Genomic DNA, 23,890 nt, shown 5'->3' on the forward strand with positions numbered 1-23,890 from the left:
TTTACAATTGAAAAATGAATGTGATTTTTGTATTTGTAAATTATTTTGTTTCAAAGTTCGAAACTTAAAAAAATTTTATTAAAATAAGTATGCAGATTACTGCCAAATTAGAAAATAACTATATAGGTATACAATTATTTAATTAGTAGAAATTATAAATGTAGGTTTAAAAATTTATTTTTCTTATTAGGATATAATTAATATATTGTAAAATTTTTAATTATTAATTTAATGTTTATTATAATTTTTTTAATTAAATATTTATTGATAAAAATTTACAATTTTATTTATTAATTAACTTAATTTAAGTTTTTTTTGACGAATATATTGTGAATTTATTTTGCAATTTATTGAATATATTATGTAAAATTATGGAATTAATTATTTTGAGATGAATAAATGTTTAATTTTTAATTTAACTTAAAATAAAATGTAATTTTTAAAAAGTGTCTTAATATTCCCAAAATAAATATTTTTATTATTTAAAATATGACTTTTTTTTATTTAATTAAAATAATAATAAATATTTTACACAGTTGCTATTAGTAATTAAAAAAAAAAAAAATCAATTTCTGTTCATTTTTTTTTTCTGTAAAAATTGTATTTTAAAAATTAAATTTGAAAATTAATAAAAATTACAAGTGAAAATTTTTAGAAACCGTTTTTAATTATAATTGATTTGTTACAAAAATTTTTTAAATTGACAGCTGACGGATAACTTCAGTATTATAGTTTTTTTTATATAGAAATTAAATTAGCCGACTTGTAAGATTTTAATGATTTATTTATTGAAAAATAATTTTTAAAAAATTTTCAATTGTTGAAAACATCAATAACAACAACAACAACAACAACAATAATAATAATAATAATAATAATAATAATAATAATAATAATAATAATAATAATAATAATTCGGATGAGGACCATTCATCAGGTGGGAGGAGCACGCCGGACCCGATGAATGATGACGACCCTGGCGCCTTAAGGACTTACTTTAAGTGGACGGAGGAACTGAGAGTCGATCTCTTGGTGTGCTACCAACGTAGCGAGCCGGGGGTGAGCGGCTATATGGCCCGGATGCACACTCTTTGGAGTGATATGCATCCGGAGCTAGCGCATTTTACGCCCAAACACCTGCGTAATTATGCCGCTCATCTTCGGCGAAATAGAAGATCGCTTGTGCCGGACAGAAGGCAGTCTAATAGACTTTCCTTTCCGGCGCAACTACACCAAGAGCGACGCCGTTCCTCCTTGGACAACAACAATCCCTTTGTAGGACGGCAAGTAAGTATATCTAAAAAGATAACTTACTCCCAACAACAGCTTGACGCGGTAAACGAAGATCTCCGTGCAAACATCCTGGAGGATTCCACCCTGCTCACTGTGAGCCAGGTTATGTATGGTGCAGCAGTTTCGGCTTTTCCGAGAGAGAGACAATGTCTCTCGATCGAGGCAAGGTTGAAACAGCGCATCTCACAACTTGGCTTGAAAATTGACATGTCCGGAAACAGGTCTCCCGCATTCAGTGTGTGATTGAGTACGACACAACTCAAACACCATACACGCCCCGAATTCGGCGCATTGCTGCTGAACTTCGGTGGCGTCATCACACACTGAACAAGAGTACTCTTCATGTCATCAAGGAAGAGTCTCTTAATAAATTGCGGGCTCTAGTGGCTGCTAAAAAGTCATTAGAGAAAAGGCTGAAGCGGTTGGTCGACAACTCGTTGTTTCGATCCAGCCCTTCACGGTTTCTGACACCAAAGACCGATGTTACCGGGAATTATCCAATACCTGAGCGGGTGGAAGCTTTTTGGACTGAGTTGTATGGAGATCAACCAAACGTGAACGCCAACACTCCAGCTCTGCACGACTTCAAAGTATTCTGTCGGGAACACCGTCGACAGAATGCTGATGAAGAAAGCCCTGCAGTCAGTGTGGATGAAGTTCGTTCAGCTCTAAATGGCAGCAAAAATTGGGCTGCCCCGGGACCAGACGGCATTAATGTCTTCTGGTGGAAGAAGTTTACTTCTACCCACCTCCATCTGGCCCGCATATTTACATCATACATTAGAGCTGACGATCCGATTCCGGACTGGCTTGTAGAAGGGCGAACCGTACTGTTACCTAAAAAAGGTGACTTGTCTGACCCTAAGAATTTCAGGCCTATCACCTGCTTGAATGCGGTTTATAAAATTTTTACAAAAATTTTAAATAACCGTATCTTGCAGCAGATAGAGCCTGTATGGCAACAGATATATGAACAACGTGGCAGTAAAGAGGCCTGTCAGGTTGCAAGGAGAACCTGATAGTGGATCGATGCGTCTTACAAGATGCGATCTACTATCAACGCAACCTGTCAATGGCTTGGATTGACTATCGCAAGGCATTTGACTCAACTCCACATGAGTTGATTTTATATCTACTCAAATGCCTGGGAGTCAATCCCGAAATAGTGGAATGTATTCGGCGTACAATGCAGCTCTGGCGAACGCGATTTCACATTGGAAGTGGAAACGCATTGCACGTAACCGGAGTTGTAGAGTACAAACGAGGGGTCTTCCAAGGCGATTCCTTGAGCCCTCTGCTGTTTTGCATTTCACTGCTGCCTATATCTGTTGTTCTCCGTAAAACTCATGGGTACTCTGTGGGGCCTCCGGGTGATCGAAACTATTCGATTACCCATCTGCTTTACATGGATGATCTGAAGTTGTATAGCGCTGATAAAGATCATCTACAAGCGGCCCTCAACATCGTAGCAGAGTACACACGAGATGTCGGAATGTCTTTTGGGTTGGACAAGTGTGCGGTCGTACATCTGGCGAGGGGTAAGTGCTCTGATACTGGTGATGATGTCGAATTAGTGGATGGGAGCGTCTTAAGCCAATTAGACGCCGGGGAGTTGTATAGATATCTAGGAATGGAAGAGCACCGCATGCATGCGGTCTCTGAAGTCGAACAACTCTCCAGAGCGAGTATGTTAGGAGACTCCGGAAAATTTGGTCCTCCGAACTTTCCGGCAAAAACAAAGTCTCAGCTACTAACATGCTCGCTGTCCCAGTCTTACTATACTCTTTCGGTGTCCTGAAATGGACCCGAAAGGATTTACGAGATCTCGACATCAAAACCCGTAAGATCATTAATATGAATCGGAGCATGCACCCCAATTCATCAGTCGCCAGATTATACCTCTCCCGGTCCATCGGTGGGAGAGGTTTGCAGAGTTTGGAGCGGCTTCACGACCGTTTGGTCCTGGGTTTAACTCACGAAGTTGTCAATTTCACTGCAGACGAGGATGACTTTCTTATGCAAATTGTACATAAACATGAAAATGCGCATAAGGGGTCATTCTTGTATAAGGCAGCAATATATGCGGCAAGAACCCTTGGTCTTGGAGAAATAAACGCTCTTATGGAACTCCGAAAGGAGGAATTTAAGAGCGTCATCAGGAACGCCGAGGAAAAACTACTCCTTGGCGAACTGATGGACAAGTCCATGCACAGCGTGTTCTTTAAACACGTGCGTGATCATGGCTTGTCCATCCAGCTGACGTTTTCCTTCTTAAAGTCAGCGGGCCTGATGTCCGAGACTGAAGGGTTCATATTTGCCTGCCAAGATGGTGTCATTAACACTCTTGAGTACCGTAGTAAGGTGCTCCAGATGCAGCTTCCGGACACGTCCTGTAGGAGGTGTAGACAACATCCGGAGACGCTTATGCACCTTTTGTCGGCATGTCCAGTGCTGGCGAGAGGTGCATATATCCAGCGTCACAATGCTGCCCTGAGAGTACTGTACTACTATCTTCGTCATTGCTACGGTATTGACGTGACACCAGTGCTGCCTTATTTGCCAGGAGATATTCCCCAGGTTGTTGAGAATGACAGTTGCAAAATTTATTGGAACATGCCATTTGCAACAACCCGGCGGATAGATCACAACAAACCTGATATTGTGCTCTTCGACAAGGCCACTCGTGACATTTATGTCATTGAGTTCTCGGCCCCGGCTGAATACAACATCTCAGCCAAAGAAGAGCACAAAAGACAAATATATCAGGATCTCCTGTTTGAAATTGGCAAACTTTACCCAGGTTACCGTGTCAAGCTTGTCGTCCTGATTGTTGGCGTCCTAGGAGGGATAAAACAGTCTTTTGTATCCTCACTTGCCAAAGTTCCAGCTTGCTCATCAAAAGCTGAGTTCTTGGCAGTTAGGATGCAGAAGGCTGTTTTACTTGGTTCTCTCCGTCTCTTAAGGGAAATGACTTTGGCCTGCTGTGATCACTAACCGCCTTGTTGTGCGGAGTGGTCCAGCAGTAACGGATGGAGCTCAGGCTGGGCCCTCGGAGAATCGGACTCCGGGGATAACCCCCCTGAGCATTTAATAACAAAATAATAATAATAATAATTGTGTTTCTATGTCGTATATATATATATATATATATATATATATATATATATATATATATATATATATATATATATATATATATATATATATATATATATATATATATATATCAATAAAAGGTACAATAAGTGTAATGTAGTAATTGTAAGTACGTAAATGTACAGTACGTGTCAAGTTGTCATTCACCAAAAAAGTTTACGACGAGTATGTGCGGTACAAGTGACTATTTTATTGATATTATTACCGTAAATACTACTATTTGTCATAATTTTAACAATGTTCGAACCCACGGAACCCGGAAAGGTTTGTTCGCATTAATAAAAGTTACAATAAAAATAATAATTATAAAATTATCAAAATCTCAAATATTTTATTAAAAATATTTCCAAAAGTTTATTCAAGTGTATTTACATCCCACTGAATTCAATTTCTAATCAGAGTTACTTGCTGTTGTTATTGTTATTGTTCTTATTGTTAAGACTTAAATTTTATAGGTGTTTTAATAAAATTGCTCTGACACGTAATTGCTTTTTAGGTTATCAGTCTGGTACAGTATTCTTTATTGCGTTTCAGCTTTAGACTTAGTCTATATATATTGACATGTATGTGTGTATATATGTGCAATTTTATTTTTATTTTATATATACGTGAGTAATAATCCTTTTTTTTTTTATGATTAATTTCTTAATTTTCTTTGTTTCATTTTAGGAGTTGTGTATTCACACTGGAGTTGTCCTAAGAGGTGCAAATGTTCGAGAAGATGAAGTACATAGTTCTGGGACTTTAAATATTGTCGAATATGTAAGGAGCGCTTGATATTATTATATGTCAATAGATTGGGGTGAAAATGTCAAGTGTAATTTTATTATTATTTTTGCTATACTAGGAAGAAATTCTTTTTATGATAATATTATTTATTTCTTCTTAGATAATTATTTATGACGTTGACATTATTACAAATTAAAAAATGTTTTTAGTTATTTATTTTTATTTCTCTAAAAAAAATCATTTTTTTTTCTCCCCATTATTTGTTTTAAAAATTGTCAAATTTTTGCTAATTTCAATATCACATTTTTAATTATTTTTTTTTTTTTTAAAAAAAAATTTTTATGAATGTTAATAATTTTTGCAACGATAAAGATTAATGAAGATACATTTTTCATTTTATTAAAAACTTGAAAAATTATTATAGTTTTTAAGAAAATATTTATTTATAACTATAGCTTGATTTTTAAAATAAAATTTCATTTTAATTTTTAATAAATGAAAATTTAAAATAACAAAAAAAAATTTTTATTTTCTAAATTGAAGAATGTCTTTTTTCATTAATAATTATTTCAATTTTTTTAAAATAAATACGATTTTAAAATGAGAATAAATAATTGATTAGTTTTCTAAAATACTCAATAAATTATACTGAAGAAATAATAAAAAAATTTCTACATGTTTATTTATTTTTTTAATTAATATTTATCTTCAGTCTCATATATAAAATTTATTTTTACAAAAAAAAAAAAAAAAAAAAATTAAAATAACTAATGCAATAAAATTAATTTAATAAAATCATTTTGTAATAATCGAATAATTATGAAGAAGAAATAATTCACAAATTTATTTATTTTTCTTATTAATATTTATTTCTTCAGAAGAAAAATTGTCAAATATTCATCATCAATCTTATAATTCATCAAATTTATTTTTATAAAAAAAAAATACTAATTCAAGAAAGTTATTTGATAAAAATAAAAAAAAAAATAATTTTAAAGAAGAAATAAAAAAAAAAAAACTAATTAAAAAATTTTTTTTTTAGAGTTTTGGTAAATGCATCGAATGGAAGCCCCAAGAAGTATCAGTAGTATCAGAAAACCAAGACCAGGATCCAGAATGGTCAGTAGTAGAGTCTCACACTCGTCGCACCCGTACTTCTTCAGAAGGCCCCGACTCTCTGGGGCGTACTCGCGCTGTTCGGATCCTGTTTTTCGACCTGAAGTCAGTAAGAATAAACCACGGCGGACAGCAGTTGATCTTTATGCAGAAAGACGGGACGACCTACGTCGCATTTTTCCAGTTGTCCAACGCCGAGAGTTTCATCAGCTCTCTCAAGGGGTTCATTAAGTTTGAAAAAGCCAAGTCTGACAAAAATTTATTCCTCGTTTCTGACAGCGAGTACAGCAGCACAGTATTGAAGAGCTCCTTCGCCGAGCTGGATCTGTTTCAGGAAAACACTTCTGACTATGTTTGGAAGTTTGTTAAGAATTTACACAATCGTCCTTATGAAACTACTCTAGAAGCTTTTAGCAAACTTGCTGATATTTGGCGTGAGTATTTTATTTATTAAATTAATTTATTTAACTTTATTTATTTGATTAATTTTTTTTTTTAAGTTTATAAAGAGCCAGTCAAGCAACCGGTAGAAGAAGCAGTTGCTGATTTATTAAATAGGTCATTAACCGTCGACTTGACATCCCAAGCACTTGGTTCCAGCGGTTCTGGGGAAGAATATGAAGTTATAGGCCAGCCAGGACATAAAATAATTCTACCTCCAAGACCACCATGTCCACGTGGTGCGCCTCTGTCACAAGAACAGTGGGCTAGGTGTAAAGATTCTGAAGGAAGGATTACTAATCCAGATGCTATACGTGAAATTATATTTCGTGGGGTTAGTAAAAATATTTTTTTGGATCAATTTTATTCAATATTTTTTTTTAATTAAAAAAAATGTTTTTTTTTTTTTTAAATTAAAAAAATGTGTTTTTTTTTATTAATTTTTTTTTTTTTTTTTTTAAATATTTTTTACTTAAGATTTCATTCTCTGTTTGTAATATTTTTCTAACAAATTTTAGTTTTTAAATATTAAATTAATTCTTAAATCTTAAAAAATTAATATCACTATACAATTTTTTTTTTTTTTTTTTTCAGGGAATAATTCCATCATTACGGTATGAAGTATGGAAATTTTTATTAAACTATTATCCATGGAACTCAACAGTATCTGAAAGAATAGAATTAAAAAAATTAAAAACTGACGAGTATTACAGAATGAAATTACAGTGGAAGTCAATGTCTGCTGATCAAGAAACAAGATTTTCAGATTATCGTGACCGCAAAAGTCTTATAGGTAATTTTTAATTTTTTACTACATAATTTTGGTTCATTATTATAATTATAATTAATTATATTACTGATTAAAAACAATTTTACAAAAACAGAAAAAGATGTCAATAGAACAGACAGAACTCACCCGTATTACTATGGTGAAAATAATCCCCATCTCTCTCAATTGTACGACATACTCATGACTTATATAATGTACAACTTTGACTTGGGGTACGTGCAAGGTATGAGCGACTTACTTAGTCCTATATTGTGTTTAATGGACAGTGAAGTTGACGCTTTTTGGAGTTTCGTTGGATTTATGGACAAAGTTGTAAGTATTTGCTTGGTTATTTATTAAGAAATATTTTTGTTAGTTAAATTAATTACATTTAAAAGTTTATATTTGTACGAGACGGTGAAAATTTGTAAAATTTGAGTATTTTCAAAATTCTTGCTCAAAACAGAAAAAAGCGAGATAGGTTCAATTTGACGGACTTTTTTTGTAGAGTTAAATTTTCTATAAAAAAGTTTTGATTTTTTTATAATAATAAAATTAGCCGACGTTTTTAATTTTTTGATTTTTTTTTTTTTTTAATAATTAAATTAGAAAAAAAAATATTTAAAAAAAATTGCATGCGTAATTTAAAAAAATTTTTTTTTAATTTTTTAAAAATAATTTTTCAATAAAAAAAAATTCTAAAAATTTTTAGATGTTGGCTAACTTAATTTTCATGATTTATTTGTATTTCAATACTCGACCAAGAATTTTGAATTAGAACCTGAAAAATTAAAATTTTGCTAAATGAAATAATTTTTTATTTAACAATAATTATTTTGCAAAACATAATAATAATAATAATAATAATAATAATAATAATAATAATAATAATTAAATTTTCAGAGTTCAAATTTTGAAATGGATCAAGCTGGAATGAAAGCTCAATTATGTCAATTAAATAACTTACTTCAGATAACCGAGCCACAGCTGGCGCAGTATTTAATTAAAAACGAATCTGGAAACATGTTCTTTTGTTTCCGTTGGCTGCTTGTATTATTTAAGCGCGAGTTTAATGCTATTGATATAATAAAACTCTGGGAGGTATTATGGACTGATTTACCTTGTAAAAATTTCCACTTGTTAATTTGTACGGCGATACTTGACACGGAAAAAAGTGCGCTCATGGAAAATCGCTATGGCTTTACTGAAATTTTAAAGGTAGAAAAAAATATAAATTTTTATTTTAAAAAAATTCTAAAAAAATAAAATAAATATATGAATTTTTTTTACAGCACATTAATGATCTATCTCTTCACATTGAATTACCATTGACATTATCAAAAGCCGAGGGCATTTACCACCAATTAATGGCAGTCGCTCCGAATTTGCCAGACCATATACGGACAGTAATCGGTCTGGAACCTCTAAACAACACCTCGCCTTCGACGAGCGATCTGGATGAAGAGAGTAACGATGTTACTGTGACTAACGATCAAACAGCCGATGGTGATAATTTTAATGGCGAGAAAAATGCTAACAGGAGACATAGCAACGAGAGCGGTAACATTAAAATCGGCAATAACGAAATTGCATTTGAGCGCGGGTTGAATTTGTCTTATATGTAATTTGTTTCTAAGCATCTTGATCTTTAATTATTTAATTCCCTGATTAGAAAAAAAAAATATTCTAAGTGATTGAAAATTTTTATTCTTTGTAAGAGATGTTCTAGTTTCTGACATTACGGATTTATAAATTTCTTCTGAACAAATAAAAATTTTTATTTCTACTTTGAAAGTATATATTTATACAATCCAGTAACAATTGGAATATTTTTTTTAATTCTTGCTGAAATGTTAAAAATCCGGTAAAATTAATTAGGGCTTTTTTTTTGTAGAAATTTTAACCCTCTCTAAAAAAGTTTTATAATTTTTTTTGTATTTTTACTACTTTAGCCATAATAAGCACTTTAAATTTTTGAAAACTAAAATTTTGTAACTTTAAATTCAAATTTTGGAGAGAAAAAGAGATAAGGAAAAATTGATAAGACTTTTTTTGTAAAGAATTCAATCTTTTACAAAAAAAAAAATTTTACAATTTTTTTTTGTCCCATAAAAATAAAAAAAAAAAAAAAGCGTTTTTTGGAAATTTTTAATTATTTAGAAGAAATTTTATGAAACGAGAATTGTATTAAGGAATTTAATTTTTTTTTAATCAGGGTTAATTATTGATCCTACTAAATTAACTGTTTATTGTCCATACTCAAAAAATTTTTGTGTTTCAATGTTCAAAGTTTATTATTTAAACTCTTATTTTCGGTTGTAATTATTAAAAATGTGTGAAGTTTATATTAATATTTATATATTACATAAATATGTTATTAAGGCATTTTTATGTTGACTTGTACTTGTAATTTGTTTTTTGAATAAGCTATTTACTTTTAATAAAAAGTTTAAGCTATTGTATTTTATAGATTTATATATAAATATAAAAATGTTATCTTATGTACATTTATGTAATAAAAGTCAAATTTATGTATTACACTAAATTGGTTTTTAAAATTATTTTTTAAGTCATAATTTAAATTAAAAAAATATTTTTAAAAAATTACATTTTTAGTTTTGCAAATTTTCTAGCCATTTTTTTTTTTTTTTTTTTTTTTTCAAATTTTGTTAATTTTTTTTTCATATTTATAATTTAAATTTCATATTTTAATTGTAATTTTAATAAGTATTGTTTGTAAAAATGAAAAAATTTTTTTATTTAAATTAATAATTTTAAATTGATAAATATTGACAAAATAATTGTATTTAACAAAAAAATTAGTTCCAAAAAATAATTAAAAAAAAATTGGATTTTTAATTTTTTTTAATTCGAAATGTTAATTTTTTTTTGCCATAATTTTTTTGTTCAAAAAAATTTTTTTAAATTATTAAATATTTTCTAAATTTATTCTCATAAAAATTAGCAGTCACTTGATCATGTAAAAAATTTTTTTTAACAGAAGAATTTGTTCCAAAAAAATATTTAAAAAAAATTCTAATAATTATTAAATATTTACTAAATTAATTTTAATAAAAATTGTTTATTATTTACTTACTAAGTTGTTTATGTTGAAATGTCACATTTTTTCCCCAAGTAGGCGCAACGACATTAAAACTCTAACCTAAAAATTTTTTTTTCTACTTTGCACTTGCAAAATTTTAGTTGACATTGAAACGCGTTTTTAATAATACAAACAATGTGCTTGTGATACAAAATATTTATAAATACACCCTGATAGCCACCTTACCTATAACTTACTGTCAATCTACGTCCGCAATTTGAAGCAAACTTGACGGAAAGAGTTGGCAAAGAGAGCGATTACCTATTAGTTACCTATAACTTACTCTGCAAATAGACGCCAAAACTTGCTGTACAAGTAATTAGTCCTTTCGCCACAACAGAGGTCTATATTCAAAATTTCAAAATATATGTCGAAGGAAAGTTAAGGCTTTCCTGTACGTATTTTGATATGAGGAATTCAAATCTGAAATTGATTTTTATCGAGCATGGTCGAGTTAATTGTTATTAACAATTTAAATGTTTAAACCGCGATATCTCCTAAATGGAAATAGTTAACAATTTTTTTTTTCACTATTGGATTCCTTATAAAATACTGAACAAAAAATATCTAAGTCATTTTTTTTTATCTCTAATAGTTCAAAAGATATTTAAATATTTTGTGTAAAAAGCTTAGTCAGAGCGAGAAATACGTGAGTTGAGCGCGTCGCTTCTCACGTACATGCACGCATACATTCACCTACTCACGCTGCCTCTTGCTGGCGCGCTTTTAACAAAGAAGACGGCACTCCTCGTCTCACTCCGTCTTTGTTTATCACTCACAAAAATGTCGACCGCTCTTTTTTTTTTATACGCGATTCTCGAGCGCGAATTCGGAAATGAAAATCGCTGTTCAACTTATTGTTTTCCATTATTGTTTGTTGAACGCTTCATGGTTCCAGTTTTTATTCTCTTGTAGTGCATGCTATTTTTAATCGCATTATTGCTTATTTAGTAAATAAGTATTGATAAATAATTAAATTCATATTTTAGAAATGTAAATAATGTATATATATTTATAAAAGTTATGTGATTTTTCAATAAAGTGTAGTTATGTCATTATAAATTATTGTATAGTTTTAAAACAATGGAAAATAGCGAACTTGATATTGTTAATAACACTTCCTCCGTGTGTGTAATTTGCAATAAAAAGTCTTATAAAAAAATGAAAAAAAAGTCGGCTAACTGAAGAAAAATCCATTGCAAGTTTTTTAAAAATTTGTCTATTTTTTCGCGATGATATTTATATTCGTACAGCTCATCTGGATACAGTTCAAAAAATACAAAATGCTGGTATTTACTACCATAGTAATTGTATGCGAAACTATTCAATGAAGTATGATCGTGCAATAAATTATTCTCAGGTAAGCAAAAGAGCTCACGTCACTCATGAATCTTCTCAAGCTGATGATCATGGTGATGATGATGATAGTAATAATGGATTTAGACCTAGCAACGAAATTTATGATACCTGTCAATCTAGCTTAGCTGATGATTCCGACTCTGTCATTGATCAAAGCACTGAAAGTTTTGTTTTTGATAAAAAGGAAGCTATTCAAATTATTATTGATTCTATTGCTAATGACTTAGACGCAGGAAAATTGTTTACATTAAGCAAATTACGAGATCAAATGAATGCTCTCAACCCAAATGTGAATATACAAAACCGGGACATTAAAAATTACATAACCAGACATTATCAAAAAAAAATTAAAATCTCAGTCCCAAATGAATGTAATAAACCATCACTGATATTTGGTAGTTCAATAACAGTTAGCGATCTGGTTCAAAAACTCCACACAGAAAAGTCTAGGAATTTAATGAAAGAAAGTGCTAACATTATTAAAAATACTTTAAAAAATTTTGACTTCGATTTAAATGACCGGTTTTGTGATGCAATAGATTTAAAAGATTCATGGGAAAAAAACAAAATTCCTGAGCCACTGTTAACTTTTTTTCAGAATTGTATAGTGTAGACAGAGATAATTTTGATAATGATTCTCTAGCAATAGAGCCTGAAGAAGATGATGATGAGTTATCGCAGGACAATAAAGAAACTGGCAAAATCTTGCGAATTAAAAGTTTATTCAACATGATGTTCTTTATTTTTAATGATGGCAAGAAGAAAACGCCTCTGCAAATGATGATTGGGTCCAGTGTACAGTCTACTTGTAAAAGTGCTTCTTTAATTAAAAAACTTAATCGTCTTGGTATGAGTATAGGATATGACGAATTACAACGATTTCAAACGATACTTGCTAATTTTACAGCTTCAAAATCCGATAAAAATGTGCCTATGCCTGCTCATTTTGACGTTACTAAATTTACCATTGGTGCTTTTGATAATTTTTATAATAATGCAACAACACTTTCAGGATTAGATAGTACACACGACACTGTTGCAGTTCTTTTTCAGGAAAAATCAAGTACTCATAAGAAGCCAAAAATTTCCCAAACTACTGTCTCACCACGAGACAGGACATTTAATAAGTTGTTACCATGTCAACAATTACAAGAGTTTCAAAATTCTACAGATTCTTTAATTTTACCGAATGATTTCCCGGTGCAATATAATACATCTAATCTGAAACCTGAAATTTATTATGATTTGTGTACTGATGATTTGGCATGGTCAATTTGTCGCATGAATTTATCGCAAATTCCTGAATCTGTTTCTAAAAATAATGAAGTTCAGGAAATACCTACTTGGTCTGCGTTTCACTCTATGGTAAGTAAAGATGAACGACCTGTAGATGCAGTGGGTTTCTTACCAATTCTACCTTACCCCGTGAAGGATTATGCAACTGTATATACAGCAATGCAAAATTTTAATAATATTTTAGAACAGTTGCATCAACATTCCTTTCCAGTTTTTTGCGATCAAGATGTATATAGAGTTGCTAAAGACATCAAATTACGTTGTCCAGATAAGTTTAAAAACCTCTGTATATTAATGGGAAATTTTCATTTAGTTAAATGTGCGCTTACTGCGATTGGTAAGTATTTTAAAGATAGTGGTATCGAAAACTTACTCATTGAAACTGGCGCATTTGGACCTGCAACAGCGGAACAAGTACTTTTGGGGACAAATTATGCTAGATCATTGAAAGGGTTCACTTTACTTGGTGAAGCTTTGCGAAGACTGCAGTTAGAAGCTTTTTCAATGAAAATTCTTCTACTTATTATGAAAATGAATTATTTTCGTATCAATTGCTGAAAGAAATGATATTAGACGAATCGTACGATACAGCTAAGATTCAACACTCAGATTTAGAGCAAAAATTTAATAAACTAAAAGTCGACTTTAAAGAATTTATAAAACGTAGATGTATCGAATCCAGAATGTTTCATTACTGGAATAACGGACTAATAATGATTCAACTCGTAAAAAATTTAATTAAAAGTGATAGGACTGGCAATTGGGATTTATACGTAGAATCAGCTAAACAGATTTTACCAATTTTTTTCTCCTTAGATCGTACAAATTATGCTCGATGGTTTCCTTTGTGTGTACAAGATTTTGACGCTCTACCTCACATCTATCCGGATATTTATCAGGCTTTTAAGAATGGGAAATTTACACTGAAACAAACTAACACTCCGTTTACGTCAATTTCTCCTGACCAAGGGCTCGAATGTACAATTAATCGTTCTTCTAAAAGTGATGCTGGTGTCATTGGATCAGAAAAGAAGAAAGATTATGTTACAAGGTGGAATTTAGTCTATCATGAGCAATTATCGATAGACAATTTATTAAGGATCATTACGGACATTCATGACGATAACTATGAATTACAAACACATTATGAAAGATCTCAATCAATAACCAAACAGAATGAGCTATTAGTAGAGAAGATGACGTCATTTTTAGAAAGCAAAGTGAATCCTTTTGCTCCTGAAGCAAACGATTTAATGAATATCACAACTCGAGAACTGTTTTCAAGTGAAAACGCTATAGCTATTACAAATTTATTTGAGACTGGTTGTAATCTTTACAAGAGTTTTTGTGAAGAACGTATTTATGCTGAAAAAAGAAGAATTTGTTAGATCCGTTGAAAAAAACTAATTTAGCTTTAATAAATACAAAAAAAAATGTACCGATAAAAAAGAATCGTCAACTATAAATTTACAAGCATCACAAAGAATCATTGAATTAGCAAGGGAGCGAAATTACGATCTAAATGTTTTATTATCTTATGAATTAACGAATTCGAATCCTCTTTATGAAAATGATGGTACAATAGCATTTGATAAAAATAAATTTGCCTTGATTGATGCATTGGTTTTAAAAGCAGGATATAAACATGCAGGAACAGCGCAATATTCACTTTTAATTGTTAATATTTTAAATATTTGTCAACAAATAAAATGGAAATTATTACCTAAAAGAACATTCAAAGAATTGGCTCTACATTTTATTAAAGTGATAACTGGGATGGTAAGGAACAGAGTTCTACGGGTGGATTTAATCATGGAAACATTTTCATTGAAGATACCAAGATTGAAAAACTCATGTTTGAAGTAAAGATAATACAATTTATTAACCATATGTTCAATTCCACAGACGATTTAATTTGTAAAGTTTTCTTTTTTTGCTAATTCAAATTTTTGTTTTCTTCTTTTTCAGAAATTCAAGTGAAGCAATTGTGCTTAATGATATTACCGATGACACTGAACTACCGAGCAAAGACAAAAATTTTGGTGTTCTGAAAAAAATTGCATGCTAGTTCAAAACTACTTATTTAACTTTATAATGAAAAATTTCAGCTATTTTCCAGGAAACACAGAGATTATCATCAACGGAAAAAATAACGAATGTGAAACATCAAACGTTACAAGAGTTAAAGCAAGTATTAAAATGCTAAATAAATTTGTTGATGAAGTTCATGAACGGATGATAATTCATACAAATCATGCTGTGAATGAAGGGCATAAACAAATCAAAATTATTGATGAGGATTCCGACTGCGTAGCTCTTTTATTACAGAATTGGAAAACTTGGGCTACACAGGGACTTAAAGTAAGTTATAATAAAAGTTTAATAAATGATATTTATGGTGGACAGATTATTCAAAATAAAATTGCCTTACATTTGTTGGTTTTTCAGTAATCTGACCAACATGATGATCTTATCTCTTTGCTTGCGCATTCGCAAATTATAAAATTTTGTATTAATATTTTCATAATATTTATTAGGAATTATGGTATGAATATACATGCGGTTATAAAAAAAGTAATTGGAATCCACATCTTGGCTGAAAAACTTCCGCCAGAACTGTTGTTAACAATTGTAGCAGTACATAATTTAACAGGATCCCTCTATACGAGTAGAATTGGTACAAAGCAAGCAGCTATCAACAATAATCCCATGGAATACCTATCAATCTTCGGAAAAGGTACAAATTCATAAACTTCAGGTAATTTATCTTTTATGACATGTAAATTTAAAAAATACGTTTTTTACTTAGATCCTACAGGCGCGGAGATGGAGAAATCATTTGTACTCGCTGAAAATTATCTAGTTAAATTATTAAAAAAAAGTTGTTCCTGTCAAAATTTTAATGAATTAAGATATTGGGAATATCATCATGGATCTAGTTTTAGTATACAAAATTTACCAGCAACAAGTGCATCAATAAGATTACACATTCTTCGTGCTTGGTATATAACTTATAAACAACTAAATCTACTCAATTATTTTTATCAGGTGCACTTGAATTTTACTGATTTTGGCTATGAAATTATAAAAAACGAGATTTGCCCGAAAAAAATTCAAAATTTGTTCCCCTCTATTGATGATCTAGTACCAGCATGCAGCTGTATTAAATGTAGTACGAAAAGTTGCAGATGTATACAAAAGTATTTAAAGTGTACTTCATTTTGTAAATGTTCTACTAACAATTCGTGCCAAAATCCCCATGGTCATAAAGATTAAAAATTTATTTTTTGAATTTCTAAGAATTAACTAAAATCTAACCCCTTGTTTTTATTTATCACATAATCTTTTCATTAATATTAACAAATGTCAATAAACATTAATCAAAAAAATTAATTAATTATTTATTTATAATATCACAGTCTCACATTATTTTAGTTAAACGTTAAAAAAAAATAAGGACCAGCAATCAACTTTTGTGAGTGATAAACAAGGACGGAGTGAGACGAAAGAGTGCAGTCTTTTTAAAAGCGCGCTAGTAAGAGACAGCGTGAGTAAGTGAATGTGTGCGTGCATGTACATGAGAAGCGACGCGCGCAACTCACGTATTTCTCGCTCTGACTAAGCTTGTTACATAAAATATTTAAATATCTTTTGAACTATTAGAGATAAAAAAAAATGACTTAGATATTTTTTGTTCAGTATTTTATAAGGAATCCAATAGTGAAAAAAAAAAATTGTTAACTATTTTCATTTAGGAGATATCGCGGTTTAAACATTTAAATTGTTAATAACAATTAACTCGACCATGCTCGATAAAAATAAATTTCAGATTTGAATTCCTCATATCAAAATACGTACAGGAAAGCCTTAACTTTCCTTCGACATATATTTTGAAATTTTGAATACAGACCTCTATTGTGGCGAAAGGACTATAATCCCTTCAAATTGTAGTAAAGTTGAAAGGAAATTTAACTACAAGTTTGATTGTTAACTTGTATTCAAGTTGCGGCCGTAGATTTCCGTCAATTTGCTTACAACTGTTGTTGAGAGAAGAATTACCGCCAACTTGATGTATAAATTAACCGTAACTGCTGGAAGTCAACACTTACTGAGAAAGCGCTGGCTATCAGGGCATAGGCTATAATTTGCGATCACTTCGCTGTCTTGTCTAGATAAAAAAATGTTAATATGAAATTTAACTTACCGATACACAGTATAAATTCCCGTTGATAATATATATATTAGGGTCTTATTTAAAATAATTAACTAAATTTGTTTAGTTAATTATTTTAAATAAAAATTTAATTATTTATTTTGAATAAGAAAATTTTTTTTATATTTAGGACACTAGACATAATTTATTAATTTGTTTTAAATGACGCGCGTTTTTGTGTTTAGACAGGTGCTGCCGCGGCAAAATTCAAAAACTAGTCGGCCATCATTGTTTCCATGGCAACGACAAGCTGTCGGCCATCATTGTTTTTATTAAGCCCCGCCTCCTAAAATTCAAACGAAATTCTGACATTAAAAAAAAACTATTGACAAGTAGTCTTCTTTAAAAATTGAAAGATTTTTTAAAAGATTATTTATTTTAAATATTATTATTTATTTTCTACTTTTTAGTTTGGTTTAAAAAAAAAAATAATTTAGTGTCTGATTGAAACAATTTTATACTACTAAAAATTTTTTTAATGTCTGTCAACATTAGTGTCATTAACTAAAGCGATTAACTTCTATTACAGTTAATTAATAATAAATAAAATTAATGAAAGTAATTAAATAACAATAAAATTATCTCTATCAATACTCAGTGCGTGCGCAAATAATATATAAACACTGACATCAAATTAAACGTAAATTATCATAAACAAAAGTGCGCTTGTGCGGTAAATTTTACGAAGCAGACTTTCTCGCGCGATCGGGTGGGTTCGTGGGACTTCGTATCGCCTGTCACAACTAAACTCGTCATCACGGAGGCTAGATATAAGGAGGACGATCGACATAGGTAAATGTACAGTTAGTGCGTCCGGAAAACTGAGGATAGATCATTTTCAAAAAGAAGCCGCTAGGGCGTCACTACGTTCGCTAATGTCCGGATCATGGCGTCCGTTTGTTATTGTTTATTAATAACACCAAATTGACATTCAGTTAGTTAATTAGTTTTTTAATTAATAATCAAAGTGATAATAGTTTAAAATGGTAAATAAATGTATAGTTGATGGGTGTTTGAGTGGCCGGATAAAAGATCGTAATAAAAAATTAAAATTAAATAGTCGAAACACGTCTTTATTTATTGTGCCACAGGTAATATAACCTAACTTAGTATTTTTGTAAGAAATAATTTTTATACTAATTAAATTTATATTAATTAAATGATTATAAAAAAATTTTACCTATAGAAATTAAAGGAAATTATAAGTGCTCTTTTTCAAAATATTTTTTTAAATAATTTATGTTACAAGAGTCCCAAAAATTTTTATATCAGTAGATTTTAGTATCATTTTTGATCAAATTAAAAAAGAAATTGTAAAAAGGTATAACGTAATTTTTTTCTTCTTAGAATTAGTTTTAAAAAATTGCATCGTTACCATTTTTTTGGAGCTAACGTTTTACTCAAAGTAACTTATCAAAATTATTTCCAAATATAACTTCATGTCAATTTTTTGTTTGTTTATTCAAGTGTCCAGACTTGTTAAAATTGTGGTACTGTGGATTAAAGCAAGATCTCACCCCAAAAAAAAAAAGATTATGTCTGTGAATTACATTTTAATGATCAAGATATTATTAAAACTGATAAAATATTATTGACTACTGGAATTTATGAAGAATTACCTCGAAAAAGATACTCGCTAAAGCCTGATGCTATTCCGACGTTGAATCCGAACCGTGTAAACAAAGCTTGCAACAATGAAAATAACGAAGCTCAGTATATGCAATGCCATTTATTAATTACAAATGACCATAAAACTAACTCACCACAAAACCAAGAACCAATAATTAGTAATGATCTCATAAACATAATTAATTGTGAGTCACCAAAACGCATTGACGTATTTGAAAATTTTGAAGAAAATGATAATTGTGAGAACGAAATGCAGGTAAGAAAAATTAAAATTTCGAATTATTACTCTGCAACTTAAGATAAAAGCACAAACAATTAGGAGGCCTAATTACTCTTGTTTGTTAGAATATTTATTTAAGTACTTGAGATATTGAGAAAGTGAAGCTCCCTGCCTTCGTGGAGCAAAAAAATAGTATACACTCTACGGGAAGTAAATAAAAAAGCCTCAGATCACATATTTGTCAACCTCGGCTTCGCCTCGGCCGACAATTACATGTGATCTGAGACATTCTTACTTTTCTTCCGTAGGTGTGTAATATACTATTATAAATAATAAGAAACATTCACTATAAAAATTATCAAGTTTACTCGAATTTATTATAGCAGTGTATGAGAGTTAAATTTGAAAAATATTGTTATAAAACAAATAGTCTTTCGAAAAGAAATTATTAATTATTTTTTTCATATTCACGTTCTTTTCTCTATTCAATTCTTTAAAACAAAAGTAAATGAAATAATTAAAGAATCATGTTATAAGATATTTCAATAAGTCAAACAATCTGAATTATGAATATGTTAAAAAAGTTAAGTCTTTAGACATGTCTCTTATATCGTCTCCTATAAATTTAGAACTATTATTACAAAAAAATAATCATTAATTTTTGTTTATTTAATCATTTCAAGCCACGTGAGTTATCTACTCCTGAATTACGTCTTGAGAAATGTTCTTTATTAACAATTATCAACGTGTTGAAATTCAATGCTTTGCCACAAAATTGGAGTTGGACAATAGATTTAGTTAATCCAAAAATATAGTTTTATGTCATTTAGATAAAGTATCCATGAATTTAAAATTTCGTATAAAAATAAGTGAAGACTTCAATATATCAGTAAGAATTTTTAGATCTTGTAATTTATTTTTTCACAGTATAAACATAAAGTTCCGAACGTTGGTTGCTAACGAATGTTCAAATTTCTTCGAAGCGAACATTACACAGAAATATATCAGTTCTCAAAGTTATTTTCTCGATTTTTTCGCGTATTTTTGAAGATTTTGATAGAATAGCTTTCAAGAATTTTGAAAATTCATAAGAATCTAATGTTCGAACGTCAGTTTTTTTTTTTTTGTGGTAATGTTAACATTATACTTTTGATTAGTTACTTAACTTGAAAACGCAAGAGTCGGTAGAATTCAATACCAATTTTTCCCAAATATCTGATTTTTGGGAGTTTTTGAAGGAATTGGAAAACTGTGAGTTATGTGAAGGGACTGGATTACTTTTCCATTTTTGGCTACGGACATTAATTTTTTGTTATTAATAAATTTAAAAAATTTGCTATCGATTTTCCATGTTTAAAAAATCGATTACCAAACTTAATAATTATTGTGTATCTTAAGTACGGAGCACATTAGTATACTCTACAATTGCCTAAAAATGATAATTCTAAGGTTTTTATTACTTGTTAAATGAACTTTACTAGTATCATTTCTCATTAATAATAGATGTTCATCGGCGTGTTCTGGTGTGTCATTGCCTGACGAACAATATAAGAAACAAATGAATCTTTTTCGATGCTTTGCTTGTCGGCAATTGAGACGGAAATTGCAAAATCGATCGTACAAAGTCAAACCCGACATTAAAAGTTCGTACACTGACTTGAAGTACCAGGAGAGCCTGAAAACTAAACAAATTCAGCGCCTCAAACGTAAAGTAGGTATTTACTTATTTATCGTTTCTTCATGTATACTTGATTATTTACAGGTTGTGAGTGTTTAAGATCAATATTCTTTTATTTTTTTCAATAAACTTAAAAGTTTGATACAATGCTCGTTACATTACATTATCATTTCGTCAATACGGTTTAGTTTGTGAATACAAATTTAATCAACTACAATCTGAGAACTTAAATTAAATCACCTGTAAATGCCTATTTAACTATTTAACCCTTTACAGAATGAATCACTCATCAAAATTATAGAAACGCAACGACTTAATTGTATGGCAATTAAAGATGAAGCTCTAAGAGCGGAAATTTCTATTTTGCCTCCCGTGCAACAACTAGCAATTCGTGCTTGTTTTAATGCAGTAAAAGCTAAAAATGCCAAACAACGAAGATATACGGTTGAGTGGGTTTATGAATGTTTGCTACTTGGTATAAAAAATGCTGCGGTATATGAACGACTCAGAGAACGTCAAATCCTCCCTCTTCCCTGCAAAGACACCCTTAACAAATATATCCAGAAGTTGGATAGCGCTTTTGGTTTCCCTAAAGCCATATTCGACACTCTTCGTATTAAAAGTTCACGTATGGAACCACATGAAAAACGGGGTATCCATGCACCATTCCTGTCACACTTTACTACTAACTGCAAATCTTAAAAATGCAAATCTTAAAAACGCAACCATTTTAACTATATCTAACAACTCTACTTAGCTATCGAGTATGATTATATTAACAAATCCGAGCGCATAAGTTTTTAGCTGAAAAAGTAATTCGTATTTGATATTTTTAAATAACTCTTTAAAAGCTTCATTAACTTTTAACAGTAGCTGGCTATTATTGTTAGACTACATCTGATTCACATTTATTTCATTCTAACAATTTTTTATTTTTTCTCCTAGGTACCCTTTTAATAGATGAAGTAGCTTTAAGTGAAGCCGTGAAGCTAAATCGGAGAACTATGCAGCTTGATGGTTTTGTAGACTTGGGGGCACATACTCCGGAAAATTTAATCAACAGTCGGGCTGATCATGCCTTAGTCTTCATGTACCAACCTTTTCAGGGTAACTGGGTGCAAGTAGTTGGTAGCTTCCTGAGCAGAAATTCTGTCACGAGTGCCATTCTTCACAAATTACTCATTGAATGCATCGTATTACTGGAGAATGCTGGGTTTTATGTTGATGTCGTTACTTCTGATGCAGCTCAATGGAACAGAGGAGCATGGACACTTTTCGGTGTCAAAGATGGACAATGTAGCTGTGATCATCCATGCAATTTTGACCGCAGACTTTGGTTTATTTCGGATTTTCCACACTTAATAAAATGTTTCAGGAACAAAATTATGAAACGATTGTTTTTTGGGTAAGCTTCTCTTATAATATGATTTTTAACACCAGTGTACTGTTATTCACGATTGAATTTTCAATTTAGTTAGCATTGGAATGAATATATTCATAAGTGACCTATTTAATTTTACAACTATCAAATTTTTCAATGATTGTATTTAATTATTTATGAAAATGTTATTTATTTTTAGACTCCAGATGGTTTTGTAAGAAAAAGTCATTAGGAAGCTTTATTATTGCATGAAATTTATCTGAAAGCCAATCTAAAAATAGCTTATCAACTAACTCCCCAGCATTTAAATCCAGAAGGATATCAAAAGATGAATGTCCCGTTGGCTTATCAGGTAATTATAATTATAAAGCTGCGAGAGTAAGTTAAAATGAATTTAAGATTATCATTAACATCGAGGTAACTGGCCTAATATTTATCTTTAATTTCTAACAATTCATATTATAAATAGCTGATTCAGTTAAAATAAATAATAAGATGTATTTATTCTTATTTTGATAAAAAATTAATTTTTATAAATTTTCAATCATAACAACTGCTTATCTAATTTTAATGAGAAAAATTAAAACTTTTTGTTTTTAGCTTTTTTCGAAAAATATACAAGTTGCAATGGCGACTTATAAGAACGCTACTCCTGAGCTCAGTGATTGCGATCCAACAGTGGTTTTTATTAAAAGAGTAAATGATTTAATTGAAGCCATGAGTTCACGTACTCCTTTGAATGCTTTACGTTTAAATGATAATTGTCCCCGAAAAAGGTAATTTTTAATATATACATTAGGTCTTTTGATAGCTTCATACAATTTTTTCGCAATAATAAAGCGAAAATTATAGTTCTAAACGGAGAACCATTGTCAACATAAAACCATCATTATACCATGTGTACATGATCACATATTATAACCAATATTGGAAAATATTTATAAAGTATATATATGTAAGTATATAACTATAAAAATAATTTAAGACACTCCAATCTTATCATGACATTATTCCTACTAATGTTTGCACATAATCCAGTCTCGCAAGTTTACTTACATTTTCAATATGAAACTTATTAAACGAAACTTCAAATGATAGTCAAATTCAATGAATTTGAGTTTATTAGTTGCGGAAGTTCCTAATCTTTATCATAGCTGATATTCTCTTGGACTATGTATCCTATTTTCTGAAACATGCATTTTTCTAGAGTAATTTCTACTACCATAAGATAGAGGATAAATAAGTAATGCTATTTATTTTTGCTAGGTAATAAGTGATTTTATTGATTATCTGAAGATTTGGGAAGCCAAAGCTAATGAAGAAAGAGAACTTTATAAAAAGAAGAAGAAAGGCAAAAAACAAAAATCAAAAAATGAAAATGAAGTTGATGATAAATTTTTTTCGCAATTACTCCTAGTACTCTTACTGGATTAAAAATTACGTTACAGGCTACTTTAGAGCTAAGTGAATTTTTGCAAAAAGAATGTAATTTTGAGTACTTGATGAC

The 23,890-nt window shown here is 30.3% G+C and overlaps 1 protein-coding gene and 1 long non-coding RNA gene across 6 annotated transcripts; one reads left to right on the forward strand and one right to left on the reverse strand.

The window, feature by feature from the left end:
* Nucleotides 1-4,568: 4,568 nt before the first annotated feature.
* On the forward strand, nucleotides 4,569-10,049 carry Tbc1d15-17 (TBC1 domain family member 15/17). The gene is made up of 8 exons (XM_074257648.1): nucleotides 4,569-4,713; nucleotides 5,119-5,211; nucleotides 6,221-6,728; nucleotides 6,795-7,069; nucleotides 7,330-7,528; nucleotides 7,620-7,837; nucleotides 8,408-8,722; nucleotides 8,797-10,049. The coding sequence occupies exons 1-8, from the start codon at nucleotides 4,687-4,689 to the stop codon at nucleotides 9,127-9,129; spliced, it is 1,968 nt and encodes a 655-aa protein (XP_074113749.1). The 5' UTR covers nucleotides 4,569-4,686; the 3' UTR covers nucleotides 9,130-10,049.
* Nucleotides 7,082-10,881, reverse strand: LOC141536871 (uncharacterized). Of its 5 annotated transcripts, none has more exons than XR_012480814.1 (4): nucleotides 10,602-10,881; nucleotides 8,625-8,708; nucleotides 7,652-7,848; nucleotides 7,082-7,402 (listed from the first exon to the last, which is right to left on the reverse strand). It is a non-coding gene; the product is annotated as an uncharacterized LOC141536871 (long non-coding RNA). The 5 variants fall into 5 exon arrangements; XR_012480812.1 differs by having other exon boundaries at nucleotides 7,652-7,802; nucleotides 8,472-8,708; XR_012480810.1 differs by having other exon boundaries at nucleotides 8,472-8,708.
* Between the last annotated feature and the right edge of the window lie 13,009 nt (nucleotides 10,882-23,890).

The sequence above is a fragment of the Cotesia typhae genome, unplaced genomic scaffold, assembly GCF_013202065.1.
Source record: "Cotesia typhae breed Kobodo isofemale line unplaced genomic scaffold, CoteBio_Ctyphae scaffold_45, whole genome shotgun sequence".
NCBI classification, from domain to species: Eukaryota; Metazoa; Arthropoda; class Insecta; order Hymenoptera; family Braconidae; genus Cotesia; species Cotesia typhae.